The sequence below is a fragment of the Acanthopagrus latus genome, chromosome 20, assembly GCF_904848185.1.
Source record: "Acanthopagrus latus isolate v.2019 chromosome 20, fAcaLat1.1, whole genome shotgun sequence".
Taxonomy (NCBI): domain Eukaryota; kingdom Metazoa; phylum Chordata; class Actinopteri; order Spariformes; family Sparidae; genus Acanthopagrus; species Acanthopagrus latus.
Genome location: NC_051058.1, coordinates 5,082,845 through 5,099,045, shown reverse-complemented (window position 1 = coordinate 5,099,045; position 16,201 = coordinate 5,082,845). Strand labels below are relative to the sequence as shown.

At 39.7% G+C, this 16,201-nt stretch overlaps 1 protein-coding gene across 4 annotated transcripts in view; it reads left to right on the top strand.

Moving 5' to 3' along the window:
• Window positions 1-16,201, top strand: part of LOC119009293 (urotensin-2 receptor) — an 81,125-nt gene that overhangs the window by 49,238 nt on the left and 15,686 nt on the right. For 2 of the 4 annotated variants that reach the window (XM_037080393.1, XM_037080391.1), the window contains one exon: window positions 1,586-4,768. The exons of 1 other annotated variant lie outside the window; for it this stretch is intronic. In XM_037080393.1, coding sequence (XP_036936288.1) covers window positions 1,586-1,781 — 196 coding nt within the window. In that variant the 3' untranslated portion in view covers window positions 1,782-4,768. Of the gene's footprint in view, window positions 1-1,585; window positions 4,769-16,201 lie in introns of those variants that run through there. One more of the 4 variants, XM_037080392.1, reaches the window with a different exon arrangement.

The following is a 16,201-nucleotide window of genomic DNA, read 5'->3' as shown; positions in this document are numbered from 1 at the left end:
TCTCTGTAAACTCATTGTGAATGGAGTGATGATGCCTTTGAGTAAACAAAATGCGTCAGTCAGCAAATTCATATTATATATATTATATTATATATATATATATATATATATATATATATATATATATATATATATATATATATATATATATATATATATATATATGAATTTCATTCAGAGTCTGTCTCAGAGTAAGGGAAATGATGTCTGCCAGCCCTCTAGGCAAATTGGAAAATGAAGTTGGTAGTAGAACATATGAGTTGTATAAGCTGATTGTAGATGCCTTCATTCAGCCATGAGTAGACCTGACCTGAGCCACAATGAAGGGTGAAGAACAAGAAACTCAAGAGGTCCTAAAGTTATCCAGTAATATAATATATCAAACATGACCACTGTCACCTGCCAGTACTTAGTGTTGTTCCTCTTAACACCTTGCTGCACAGAACCTGCTGTGATTACTGTTTCTGCGGGAATAATGATGGTTGATGTGAAATTGTGTATGCACGCCACATGCCGCACATGCTGTAATAAGACATTTGTTTGTATCAAAGCGTGGGAATTGTTCATTTTCTATTTGGGTAGTGGGGGTAAATCTTATGAAGCAGATGAACAGTCACAGAATGAATGAATTTGCACCTGACCCACTTCCATTCGATTTGAATAAGCACAAAAGAAAGTTGTAATATGCGGATACAGTTGTATAACCCTAAACCCTACTCAGCAAAAGTTTTTTGGAACGTCGTGACGCATTTCTGAAAGGCATACATGAGGGTACAGCAAAGACGTCACAGGGGAGAGCCTATAATCCCCCCCACCATCTTCTAATTCATGAGAAGATCAGTTGAGCAGGCTGGTTTGGCAGTGTGGAGAAGAGATATAAGGGAGCTGTGAGGTGTTAAACTATTTTTTGTTTGTATGTGTGGCAGTATTTGGACATCGTTTTCCCATCCGACAAGAACTTCATGATTCACCTTTTCTTTTTCTTACATTATTTATTTATTTATTTATTTATTTATTTTTTTGCTCAATTAAGACCGAGTTGGAACTTTTAGATAATTATAGTAACCGACATATATTTTCTTATGTCAGAAGATAAACACCTCTACAGAAAATTCAATTTTGAAAAGATGTGTTTAGTCTGAAGCAATCATACATAATGCATGAGGGTAACTGTGTTTTGGTGTGAACGAAACACCAGAGGGATAATGGCAGCGGAACCAAAGACACTGTAATCTGATACTGCAAGGCAATCCTGTTAACTGTGCTCTCTAAATTGTGCTATAATGAGTTCTTTGAGTCAGAATTCTCCTCTTTCTTTAAGTGTGTGTGTGTGTGTGTGTGTGTGCGTGTGTGTGTGTGTGTGTGTGTGTGTGTGTGTGTGTGTGTTCTGCCTACCTATCTGAATGCAAACAGGAACTCAAAAACTGCTTCCTTGCTATTTTTACCAGCACACTGTTTCGAAGGGGGACAAGTAATGCAAACAGTTGGGATTGTGTGTATGTGTATTTGTATATGTGTGTGCGCGGGTGTTCAGAGGATTTACAGCTACATTATTAATAGCCTGTCCTGTGTCTCCCTGATACAGATATAGCTGGGCCGTGCTGGCTGAGGGAGAGGAAGAAAGGACAGGAAGAAACCTGTTGGAGATGACAAACGCAGCAGCGGACCCTGAACTCCTCATCTCCACGACCGTGGAAGAGGACGAACAAGTCGCTGTAGTATTTGTGCAGTCCAGTACCGTGTGGACACACAAGCATGGTATGAGCGCCAGCAGGAACTGAATGAGCCGGTAGCTGCTGCTGGAGACTGTGTGCAAACTAGAAGTCTATTTATTTGTCACTCGCGGGAACTTTTCTGTGTCCCGAGAAGAACGACCGGCGTCTTACGTTACAAAAATGAGACTTTTCAACGTTTGTGCTTTCTTTTATGTGTACCCTCTGTCCCCGTCACAGCCCGTTGCGTCCGCCCTCAAGTGAAAGTGTCTTTGAAACCGTAATTTGGTTGTGCTGGAGAGAAGTTGGCTGCTGACACACAGGTGCGATAAGGGCAGCCATATGGAAGCATCAGTGGTTTGATTCACAAAAAAAAAAAAAGAAAAAGAAAACTGTGTGTTAAAATCTCAGTCAAGCTGAAGTGGGAAACAAAAGTGTCTGGCATGTGATATTTTAAATCCATGACGGATCAAAATGCATGAATGCGCTCGCTGTAACAAATGACTGCTTTAGAGGACATCTGGAACGCTTGTGTTTTAATGGTACGGCAGGGTTCAGACAGACAACAGCACTGCATGGAAACAAACGGCACCCTCATTCCTTTGAACGGGACCACTGACTCAACATGATGTGACGTCATCCAGCTGTAATGTGGTACGTACGGTCCTTTTCTCTTGGTATCATAAATCACCACACATTGTTTTGGCCTTTTAACTCATTGATCTGCTTCTCAGACTGGACTGAAATTTCAGAGACAACATCACTAATGCAACAACAGAACTAGCACAGCCCTCAGCAACTCAGAGCTGTTTTCCATCTGCTTGCGAGGAATTGTATTTTTCTTGCTGTCAACAAATCCTATGAAAAAAAGTAACAACAATGACTATTAGATGTTTAGCCAAAGCCTGATACATCTTTCTTTGTGCTGTAAATTATTTCATTAAATAAGACTGAGAGTATACAGTGGATCTAGAAGCTATGTGAGACCAACAAGATCATTCCTAAATCGCTGCATTGCCGGTGTCTCCCAAAATTACATATACTACAGTTCCCACAACATCATGGCTGTTGGAACGTACCATCGACAGGGACCTTTGTCGTACTGTCACAGTTTTATTAGGTTTAGCCAAGTAAACGTATTGGTTAGGTTAAAATAACTCCAATTATGTTACGTAAGTTACGAATGAATCTACATTACGTAGGTAACTTCACTTAAGTAACTGTACACAACGTCACTTAACTATGTTAGTATGATAAAATAACACCATTGTCTTTTGGCTTCACATGAACAGTGGTCTCCTGGGTTAAAGCCGCTGGTTTGTTTGAACCCAGCCATCTGTCCCTGACCTCCTCTCCTAAGCAGACATTTTTTGCTTTTTAAACATCAATTTCTTCCTTTTCTTGCCATAATAATTTTTATGGCCACTAGAGGTTGCTGCCCAACAAGAAATCTCGACATGAGTAAGTAATAACCTGCTTTCACTGTCTTTCTGAGGACTGGCTGGTGAGAATGTACGAAGACAGCTAAATGCCAACATCGGCACACTAACCTGCTCACAATGACACGGATAATATGCTTATGTTACGTTAAACATATCATCTAAGTTCGGATTTATCAGGATCGAGCAAGTGCTTCGCTGAAACAAGTATCCCGTACGGATAATGTACTTCTGCAGGTATGCATAACAACCCAGATAAATGTGTCAATGTCTGCACTCGGGATGAAGCGGTTCATTTATCCATTTCTTACAAAACCTCTTCTGTAAATAGTTTGCTGATTGTGATCAAAAACATTGATCTGAAGCTGATGAATAATAAATTATGAATACAGTGACTTCTGATCTACCCAGATCAATTTCAGCCTTAAATTAACTTAATGTTGTTGACAGCGTTTAAGCTCCACCCATTGTGAGGATGATGGTGTTGGTCAAACAGATACAGATACAAATAATGGTGCACTGGCTCATGCATACTGGATGTCATTAAACATAAAGTACAGCTGAGGTTGATGGGAATGCCTTTAACTTCAACTGCATTAATGTGCTGAACAAAGTTACATTATTAAATGTTGAAGCTACATGAAAGTCACAGGATCACTGAAGGTTTTACAGTTCATCTGGGTGGCAGCATGAGTGTCTGACCACACTGGTTAAAATAATGGTTGATTAAAAAAAAAAAAAAAAAAACACAAATGTTTTACTAGCTGAATTGTTTCTTCATTGCCATGAACAAAGCAGATATGTTGATCCACTCCAACACTTGCCACGGTGCTGTAAAGACCACAAAATGTATATTCATCTGCATTTGACAATATCCTGTATGAGTAATACACAGTAGTTTCAGAAAGTTTCTGAATACATAAACACATGCTATTTCAAGCTAGCTCAGTATTTGAAACTATGTCGTACACAGTTAAAGAAGTTTCGCGTTTGCTGCCGCTTTCATCAATCCTTCCTCTCACTCGTACTCTTTTCTGTTTCTGTGTATTTTGCTGAAAATCATTCCCATGTCTTGTAATTACAACCCCATGATGCTGATCGGTCATTGTCAGACTTGCAAGACAGAAAGCTCTGTAGTGCGACCAAGGCATCAGAGAACAAGAGAGAGAAGAGAGAAAAAGAAACTGTATCTCCTGAACCATTTTTTTTAAAAAAAGGTTTATGTATTGAGTATGGGCTTGGAGCTGAGTGACAGTGACAGGCCAGGAGACAAAAGTATTGAGCGATGGCCTGAGACTATTGGTTTTGGTTTTGGGCTTTACAGGGGATTTCTTTTACCTGAACAACGGAAATAAAGAGAAATGACAGCCTTATTCCATGTGCAAACAAGGTGATCATTCATTATTTGAACTTTTTGAAATAAATTGTAAAAACAACTGAATACATTGTTGCAGGAAAAAAAATACACATATATGTCCCTGTAAAGACACTGTTACTGATGTGTTTCATCTGATGTATTTAACCTGTTTACAGATATTTGAATTTGTTTGCATGTCATTACTGCTATTTAATGCTACCGTGCAATGCTATTATTCATTAAAAAAAAAAAATGCTTAAAAGCCAAAAGCACTTTTGTGTTTTCTCATATTTGCAAGGCTCCACTGAGGCCTCTATTGTCATCCCAGGCCCGGTTGATCGTGTTTTGCCTTTATTTCTAATACAAGGAACCAAGCTGTTACATCTCTATTGATTTAACTCCCAGAGCAGCTGGAGACAAGCTACAAACATCGTCGGGCTGCTGCAGATTTAACCAGTCTATCCTCTGAAGAAATCTTGTGCTTGGATTTGGGAGGATTTGTATGTAGGAGCTGGAAAAGTGAAAGAACTTTACACAGTTTTTTCTTTGGATGTAGCTTGCTGCATTTGTTCTCATGCACACTTGTACACATGAGAATTCAACACCAGCTGTGCTAATGTGCAATTATATTTCATACCTTGTGATTGAGTTAGAAAATAAACCAATTTATCGGCCACAAATAGAACTGACTTTCATGAAAAGGTTTGGTTGCTCTCTATTTTCTTTGGCAGGATGTTACTTGGAATATGAGAAAAGGAAGAGATGATAATGACAGTGTATGGTAGCGCGGGAACCATTCTTCGTATTTGAATATGAGAGCTGAGTGTCTCTGTTTTCAAAGCTTGGAAATTTAACACTTCAGACTTCTTTGAGACTGGCTTTCTGCCTGCACTGTCAGATATGTGAAAATATATTTTCTGTAAGCTATAAATGGTCGACATTATTATTATCTGTGGCAAGGAATAGTGACAGCATTTGATAACAGCCAAATTTAGATTGTAATCAGTACCAGTCACCAGCTTCTGTTGTCACGCTTTTTGAAAAGGTTAGGACCCAAGTGCCAAAACACACAGGAAAGGATTAGGAATCGATAAATTAGCTTTATCAGCAAAAAGCTGAAATTATCCAAAAACAAAGAGGAGCAAACGCAAAGTATAGTGTACAAAGTAGCAACACAAAAGCTAAAACAAACTACTAACTTAGAAGAGCAAAGTACAACACAGGAAGACACACGGAATAAAGCAGAAACATGAAGCAAGAACAAAAAGCAGAAAACAAACCATGGGGTGACACGGGGAGACACTCGAAGACACTGGAACAGGCTCAGGGGGAGAACACAGATGGGGCACGTAGAGGGAACACAGGGAGGGAACACGGGGGGAAACACTCAGAGGGAACACAAGAAGGGAACACAGGGAGGGAACACGGGGGGAACCCTGAGGGAACACAGGAGCAAACTGACAAAGAACACATTCAGTGCTGATTGACAAACAAGACACAGGTCGAAACAGAAAACAGGCCGAAATAACACAATTGGAGGAACTGAAAAGCAACACACAACCCATTAGGACACAATTTCAAAATAAAACAGGAAATGACAGAATTACAAAACCAGGATTATGACACTCTGTCTGAATTTCTGTGCAGCAGGGACGGGCAAGACATACGTTCAGCAAACCTCTATTGTCCCAGGCACAAATAACTTGCATTTAAATGTATACATTCAACTTCTGTTAGGTCTAACGCAATGTCTGCTCGATGACATAAAGTAATTAAAGGGCCACTCAAGATCAGTTTGGTTGTTCTGAGGAGCTCTGCACAGCCTGGTAAAAAAAATTGTACAAAGTATTCTGTTTCAGGGAGATTTCAAAGTTGAAGAAAAATAAATCTCATGATTTCATAAGGGTTATCACAGCTTGGGCCTAAAGACTATTCATTCTTTTGGGTTCCACTGAGTTCACCAAGACTTTACCAAGAGATTTACTGGGCAAAAGGGATCTAACAAGGATCCATCATTTTACGATATCTGCCCATTCTTGATCTGAAAGCATATCTCATCCTCGGCTGTTCATATGTTCTTGTTTCAGTCTGATTTAATGTTGGAGATAATTATGGTTGAATACAAATATATTTTAACAGCATGACCAAAATCAGCACCTGTCTTCTGTAATTATTGACTCACAGAGCTTAATAAGCTTTCAGGTGTTTTTCCACCAGTGACTTCAAACAAAAGTTCACTGTGAATCACTTTGATTAAAATACCACCGAATATGCAAGATTTCAGTATAAGACTGTCAGGTGAAATGCCTCTGTAGCTGAATGGTTAGAGTACATGCCATATGAACACAATGCCTCCTAGCTATGCCATTCTTCTAAAACCCAAATAGCCTAGAAAATGACCCCCACTGGAACAAAAGCCAGACGTCTGACAGCATGTTATCTCGAATTGGCCACTGCTCAGGCCGATTGTCGTGAAAATAATTCAACGTACATAGAGTGCTAAACTTCACTAAAATACTTAAATAAAACAAAATCACAAGCTTCTCCTATACATAACCATGCAGTTTTGAAACCTGAACATAACCAATTTGCCACTGTTTCATACATTAACCATCTGTTTATAACTGTTACCATAACAACACAGGTCACCTGACTTTAATGAGAAAGGTCATACCTTACTATATTGTTGTTGGTTTTTGCTTCAAAAAAAGAACAAAAGAAAAAACAGGCTGTCAAACAAATGGCCCTTGGTTCAATGGCACATTTTCCATACTATTTGGGAATAGTGGACCAACAAACAATGGGCAGTCCCCAGTGTCCCTGATTTGATTCTGATGAGGGACCTATGTTACATGTCATGCCCTCTCTTTCCCTACCCTTGTTTCCTATTTCGCTCTCCCGTATCAAGTTAGAGTATTGAAAATATCTTTAAACAGAAAATTGTCAAGAGAATTCTACCCACCAATATCTTTGTAGGAAAAACAGGGACTTATATATACCAGGGTATTCAAAGGTGAAATATGTAAGAATTTTGGTTTGAAACATTAAAAAATGATCTTAACATCATTAACATGATGTGATGCAATAACATTTCAAATCATATGTCAAAGAAATCAATGTATTGTGTTGCAGAGATATCCGTTGAAGCTAGCATGCTAACCACCTAGCGCCGAGCCACTTTGTACCTCAAGAGCTGATAGTCCGATAGTAAAAAAACACCAACGCTCCCTGGGTTCTCTGAACTCACTGTCCGGGCACACTCAGCTAACAGGAGTGCTAGTTGCATGGATATTGGATTTGAGCTAACCTGCTAATATCAGCTACACTCAGCTGTTCCTCTGGTGATGTGCTGCCCCCTATTTGTTTGGAGTATGAATTTGACATGTGATCATTTCTCACATCTTGCACCTTTTACCTCAGGCTACATTCAGTACATTTCCACGACTAGGTGGCAAAATAAGAAACCAAGCTGCAACATGATCCCATAGGAGTCAACACTTTGCTATGACAACTTTGAAGTTTTATTCAAGCCTCCTTTTTAATCTAGTAAAAAAGTGCCATCTTGTTGCGGCATCACAGTACCAGCCTGTCGCTTTCTGTGTGTAAAGTTCATCTTACAACTGATTTCATCATTTACAATGCATTTACGAATAAAAACACCATTTGATTGACAGTAAACATGCTGAATTTCAAACAGTGACTAAGAAAGGCTACTTCTGTGTCCCCTGCGGAGAAAGTCCCCAGACTGCTCAATTTTGTGAAAACTGTGTGAAAACAAGTACGCTCAGCACATTCTTAACTATTTGGGCCTTCTTGTGAGTTCTGCAAAAGTTTCACATGAAGATACTTCTTTATTTGTGTACTGTCAAGCTGTCAACTTGTGTTCGGAGCAGCCAGGGTGGATGCTGATACAAAATGTGAACAGTCTTAGAGGCTGAGTGATCTGTATAGTCTGTGTTCCGAATCGTGACGCAAGATATAAAACAAGCTTTGCCTTCTGTCTGAACACACTGTAATATGGGATGACTGATGAGATCTCTCTTTCCATTAAGGCCTTTAAATGTTATCTCAGTGATCAGAAAATCAAGTTTTCCCTGATATTCTTTCAGCCCATGAATTACATGGGCTTAAGACAGATTTCGTCAAGCATGTTAATGTAGCCAGTAAGAATATTCATCCTGTTAGTGTTTAGAAATAGCTGACTGTTCTCTGGTACACTGCGTTTAAATCTCTGCTTAATTAGACAGTGTTGTTCTTAAATAAGGGATCAGACCCACGTCCAGTCATGAGGGGGTGGTTTGCCCTTGGCTGATTTAGTATTTATCTTTAATTGTATTCTCCCTAGGGGTGACACAACACCTGGAGCTACAGCGGAACACTAATGCTGTTATTCTGTTATTCTGAACTGAAGACAATGACTGATTTTAATTATGTGCTCCCTTATTAAAAAAAAAAAATGTTTGACCTCTCATACTCAGTGTGTCTGTGTCCTTGGTAGAATAGTTATTAATCTCTATAATTAATTGCGTTAATCGGAATTTTTACTTTACGTTGTGCCACTGAGGGATTATCTGACACAACCTGCTCAACATCCTTAATGATGCCACAGAAAACGTCCTATGAGGCATTTCCCATTATCACAAATCCTGCGGACATGTGCTGAGCTTCGACTGGAGGCAAGCAAATAAAAACACATCATATGTCCTGCTGTGGCTCAGCGGGTAGAGCCGGTCAGCTAGCGATCGGAAGGTCGCTGGTTAAAATCCTGGCTAAGCTGAGCTGCATGTCGAAGTGTCCTTGAGTGAGACACTGAACCCCAACTTGCGCTCCTGAGGTGCAGTTGGCACCTTGCACCATGGCAGCCTCTACCGTCAGTGAGGACCCTGTGATGAGCTGGCGACTTGTCCTACCCTCGCCCAGAGACAGCTGGGATTGGCTCCAGCAAAAAACCCAACGACCCCATATAAGGGTAAGCGGCTACAGACGATGGATGGAAAACTCATTTGGGGCCATTACTCACAATTCATATTATAATTATGATAATATTTTACACTAATGTTTTCACAATGAAAAACAGGCCTCAACATCTACATATTCAGGAGACAGTAACTTATCATGCTATTATTTGCTAAATATTAGTATTCCTTAAAAGTGATTCAGCAGCCAGAGTTACTTGTTTGCGGTTCAGTGACTGTTTGTTCCTGTTTCGTCCCTGGCTCAATTGTTGTAAATGCTTAAGACTTATAAACGTCTTTTAAACTGTTAGACTAAGAAGTTGTTTTTATTGATATGAAGAACACCATTTGCTAATAAGATTTAAGAACTCTCACCTATATGTTGTAAAAATGTGGTCACTGGTTATATTATACTGAAATACAGCCTCTAAGACCAAAAGCCTATAGTAGCATGAATTTGAGCTAAGAATGCATGGACTAGCCATGGCTCACAGTATAGTGTAGATTATAATCATTGGGATGATTCAGTTGAGCAGGTCTCTTAATCATGAATAGCAAGCGGCATGAGTCACTCTTGATACAGTCAAATGTTTTACATAATTGTGCGAATTTTAATTATAAGTGAATTCTAATATAAATTAAAATGTAAATGCATATACATACACAGTATAGTTCCAGCTAAATATACATCAGGGTAAGAGTACTCTTTACTGAGGGCAGTCTCTTAACTGGTGTCCCTTGGGTCCACTGCTGACAGGCATTTCAGGAAAATATATGCTCTCCAGGCCACTTTACAAACTGACTTACTGAAGCAGAAAATAGCAGAAAAAATACAAAACACACGATGAATGTGATTGGCATTCATTTGACAGCATTTTTGCTAGTTGTATGTTGTAGAACCCTCAGCAGACTCCATATCCACTGAGGGTTGTGTGTGTGCTGTATATCTGAAAGTGGGGACATGCGTTAATGAAATGGCAAAATAGAGTACAGCTCAATGTTTTACATCAATAAGTGATACTGACTGCCAGTCCTCAGAGAAAAAATACCAAGAGAAAATAGTCATCCGCAGCCTTAATGAGCTGCTCTAAATCAGCGACTTTGCTGCCCAGGTCTGTAATCTATTCCTTCACATGTTAGTGTGGCACATACTAATGTGTGCAGTCACATAGGCGGTAGGAACTAGCAGGTATTTCTTTCCCGTCCCTCAGTATCTACTGTCAAGATGTTCTTGATCAAGGTTTGTTTTAACCCTGAATTCTAACCCCGAATTGTTTGACGGATGTGCACAGCAGTCAAAGGTATGAGAGTAAGGTATGAGTATCTACTGCAGGAATGTTCCACGACCTTTAAAGTTGAGACGAAGCTGGAGACTGAACCTGCAAAGGCTGCTCTGACCAACTTGCACAGGATTGTTTCAGTCTCTGACAGTCAAAAAGCAGCATACACTTTGTCTGGGTAGATACACTTCAGTTCTACAACTTACTGGCAGCAAATAAAGAGAGGCTAAATCAGGGCTGATGATTTGTACCAGCAAGCGGCTTAAGATTGTATTTACACTTAATCTCGAATCCAATGAAATGCAATGATCCAACCAAGATGTTGTAAAAGCACATATGAACTTCTTAAGACCAGGCCAATAAAAAAGAGGCAAGATTTTTGACATGCTCTCCAGTTGAAAAAACACAGCTTTTTTTGGTACAATTGGGATAGAATTTGAAGGTCAGAAAAGAATTTCATTCATTCTATGTTAAGACTCAGCAGGTTGCAAGAAAGTAGAACATGGCAAGCTTTTCCTCACTCGAATCGAGAGTCTAAGGACAGAGGATGACACTGTACAGATTGTAAAGCCCTTTTTTTAAATAAGGATTCTTCTACAGCTAAAAAATGATTTATGGTTGATTTATTTATTACATGTATTATTGAACATGTTGCTAAAAGGCTGAGGGCCAAACTTTCAAAAATTCTTATCTTAAACAGTTTTTGGAGACCAGCAATAGGATTTTGCATGGTCCCATGAATAAAATAAGTTTTCATACAGATTTATCCAAGAAAATCCCTGATATAAATAGAGAGGGCCCAGATAAATTGGTACTGAAAGACCCGTCAGCAACAAAGCTCATGGCGTTTGTCCATCATCTGTCTATCAGAGAATCACCTTGGTACTATGACTCATCATAGTTCGCAACATTCTCAGAGGTTGCATACAGCTGCAGTCAGGAGGTGGCTGGGTAGCAGCAGTTAGCAGTTCATTTAGAGTTGAGGCAGAGCAGCTGGAGGGCATCAGTGGGAAAACCAGAATATATTTTGGATGCAAACTTAGTACTCACCCTTGTGTGCAGGATGAGTCATTAACTTTTTTTTTTTTTTTTTTTACTGTATTTTAGGAATTTATCAATTAAATGTAATATGTTGTGGACTGCAGCTGAAAATAAACCCAATGGCTAATGCTGAATATTCTCAAAATGTTAAGTGCTGTGCTTGTTCTTTAAAGATGCATATCATAATAATATATAATATTATATATAATAATATGATAATAATAAAGTAACCATGGGATCAAGTGGTGAAAAGAGAAAATGTAAGCGAAAAGGGACAGTTATCACTATTTCCACAAATCACGGATAACATTAGCAACTAGCTGCTGAACTTGATGGAGCATTAAGACGCTAATGAATCCAAAAACGTTCCTCAAGAGTTGGTTGAGAGCAAGCCAGAGCTAAAGGAAGAGTAAATATTAGCCTTAAAATGTGTCAGCTGACCCAAACACAACTTCGACTGAATGCTTATGTAGCTTCTTCTTTTCTCCAAATGCCATTGTAAACATCCATCATAGTTACACCTTGGTTAAAGCGACCTGTCTTTGAGTGCTCTCTCACATGTTCAGTAAGGATTGTTAGCAACAGTTTGGTTATCATCACTTTTGTTTTAATATGCTGGCATGTTTGCAACCTGCTTGATCATTTGGACAATCCAATAGCCCCAAATCTTGGCATTACTATGATAGTGTTATCATAACAGATGGGGGAAGGACCATCAGACAACAGCGAGGACTTATTTTGTTTACCTCCAAAGGTTTCATACCTGCTTGTGTCCAGGATTATCTTATCCCTCGACCTCGGTGTGTCAGACTGAATAATTATGTTTCTTACATCATCCTCTCTGAATGTAAGTGCTCCACAGTTACATTCTTAACTCTATTTATTTGCTCGGTCTGCAGTTATCTGCAGGCAGACACAGGTGTCATGTGATTGCCAAATATTATCTGTCCTCGAGCAAGTCACATGGCAAAGACCAGATGTATAAAGCGGAGGTAGAGAGATCAAACTGGAGCAAAGATATCCAATGTTTTCAAAGGTCATTGTGTTGTTGGTTGCACATATCTGATGATCATGGAGATGTGAACTGGAATGCATATGCTTAATATTCTCCGACTGTTTAAGAAAAAGGAAATCTTCTAGAAAGTTGGGGGAAAAAAAAATTCTGAAATTGCTCCAGCAGTGACTGAGCAGCGTTAAGCCACACTGTCAGAGTCTATTTTCCCTGCTAGAACTGCAGCTTGCATATGGTTGCCTTGGTAACACATGCAGACTGATGGAAACCAGGGGAAGCCTCTCTATAACGGCCTTGTGAATACAGGTACTCAAAACACAACATACCAGACTGTTCCATATAAATGTTCGTCAGACAAAAAAAAAGGGAAAAACAAATCTTTCAGGACAAATTTTTGACTCATGTGCAGGCCCATTTTAATTGTGTTCACATGCTAGCAAGAAATTCACTCATCTGTGGTAAAATGATTTGCAGGTGGTCGGATGGAAGATCAAGAGGAACGTTTGCGCAATTTGGCACAGGTTCAGTAACCGAAACCGTGGCAGTGAGACAATTAACACCCTTTGCGCCAGTAATGATTTCGAGTAGACAGTGCAGACACACGTATGCTCTCACTCATACACAAACATAAACACACACTTTTTTAAAACTCAAGGGGAAGCCATGCAGAAGAGCTAGCATTGCAGGCACTTGAACGTGTAGTAGAGCATTAACACCGTGAAAAGGCCTGGTTAAGAGTCAGCCGACACGGAGCAATTTTACTGTTACTTTAGCAAAATTAAGCAATTACAGTCGAATAAATTGCTTCTAAGCAAAACAAATCAGGTGGAAAAATGACCTGGAAAAGATAGGTCTAAGTGGAATTAAAACATCCAATCTACTCAGTAATCAAAAACTCACTTTACCGCAAAAAAAAAAAAAGTTTACTGCTCAGTGCAATCACGTTTTTCTTGCTTTTGCTACCTGCAGTGCCACACCAGATAGGTAGATAGAGAGTGAGACTAGCAGTAATGTCAATCATAATTCATAGATTGTTCTCTGTGGACATCTTGTGCAAAACAGAATTCTTGTAGGTTTAAATTACAGCCACTGTCATTGCTAAAGCGTTTTGCCATTTGTGGCGCGAGGCGAATAACAACTCCAGATGTGAAAGCCCCACAACTCTTCTTTTGATTTGTCAAAGCAGGAAAACCACAAGCAGAACTAATAATATTAACAATGGCTGGGTTCCAGCTCTGACAAGTCAAAACGTCTGCTGTGAAAAATGTCTATTTTTGCAGCAAATTCTCTCTCCCGACCCGTCAGATGCTTCTGGTCTAATTTGACACTGTAGTTACCTTAGTGTTGCTTCTTGAAGTGCCCTTCTTAGTGCAGAAGTATAAAGAGCTAGGAAAGCTAAAGTCATGAGAAGGATGGGGAGGTTGGATGGGTCAAACACCATGACATGATGATACCTGAGTGGCTTTCTGAACATACCTCATTTATGTTGCATGACATGAGTTACATCTCTTACATCATGAGACTGAACATTGTTATTTAAACCCAGAGTATAATGTTTTTGTAAACCTGATCAAGTATTTTTTGTTGCCTGAAACCAAACCAGGTAAGTCATAATATGTCATAATATGTTAAATGCAAGCTTTATTTTGAAAGCTGACATAGTCTTAAAACTGACCCTAGAGGGATAAGTGCTGACTAACTGACTAAGCTGCCTTTGACGAGTTGGGAGTGAGAACATGTTCGCGATGATCACATAGTTTCAAGACGTTTTATACTTTTTTTGAGTTACTGGTCACTGAAACCATTCCTCCTATCTATGTTGTCCATAAAAAAGTTCAATTTCCTTCTCTAATGGAAAAGTTAGGGGACAAAACCCACAGCACTCATTCTGTGAATTCTGAAGCTCAAAAGTTAATAGAAGCTTTGGTAGTCGAGTGGCTAGTCCCTAAAGTAACAGTCTTGCTAGTAAAATGTCCTTTTTGAGTTAGTATCTCATTAGCACAGCTCAGCAAGGAAAAAGACAAAAGGTTATGTGGGGACGGCTGAAAAGCTTTACTTGAGCAGATACACGCTTGATTTGTCCAACTAAGACTCATGAAGGCTCGTATCGAGGGTATTATTGCCTCCATCTCTTACACTGGAACTGTCCACAGAACGGGTCACTACTAGTATGTAAATCAGTATTTATCAGTATTTATTTGCCGGACAACAAGGATAAAAGCCTAGAATTAAGTGAACTTTTTTAGCAAAGGAACTTTGTGAACATACCTACCAACATTAGGCAATGAAAAAGAGGGAGATTTCTGGGGTACTGACAAATGTTGAGTTAAGAGGCTTTTTGCCAACAGAAAGAATTAAACAATAAATGCTCTCAAAAAGGCAATAATGAGAACACTTCACTCCCTCCTGCAGATATCCAAGGTCAGTGCTCAAGACAAAGTTGGGCTCTGTGGTTTTAGTCAAGGTTTGCTTATATTAAACAAAAGATCTGAACTCCAGCTAGCGTAGCTGTCGACTGTTTTGTGCCTGAGGCCATGCCAGAATACCTAAAAGGTACCTGGTGGTGTGACGGAGGACCTCAATTAAAAGAGTTTTTGAAATTGACGTTTTCTTCGATTCCTGGCAATATTAGTACTGCCGGGGAGACTCTTGTCTTCTTTGTTTGACTGCCTGAGCAGCTGTGTTCGATCCACCTCACCGCCTTGTGTGCAGCGGCGGTCCTGGTCTGCACGAAGCCCTGGGCTAAACCTCACCTGCAAGTGCCGCCGCCAACACACACATTGGCCCCCTGCATAGGTGGAGTTCTAAAGAGGCAAGCTCAACTGACCTCTGTAGCTGCTGCTCACCCCTGCATCTGACTCTGCTTCATCAGTTTTGATCCTTTCCTTTAAATGGTCAGTTCGAGTCGGACAGTGTTACAGAGTATAATGCTTAATCAGTGTGGTACTCTTTAAATACATAGCTATGAATAGCTTGTACAATTATATTGTCGGTACAGCAGTGACTTTTTGCAATATTTTACCAATTCTGCTATTTCTGCTGTATATTTTCTCTCTCGCTGTGATGCCCATGAACGAGGCGTGGTACGATTTTGCTCTAAAAACACCACATGTCTTCCTTTAATGTGTCTCCGCCTCAACTACCTTAGTATTCAGCAGGCAAGGGCTGACCTATGAATATACTGTAGTCAGCTGCCAGAAGTCTTTATAAATGTGGCCATTACTTGGAAAGGCTGAGAGGAAACACTCTGACAAGCCATAGCATCATGACATGTGGACTTATTATTTCATTTACATAAGTGTGCCTTGACGTCACGGTTGACAGCAATCCGGAAGAAAGGGAAGACGCAAGTTGAGAAGATCTCGTTAAAGCAAAGTGGGGAAGTGAATATGTGAGCGGCTGTCA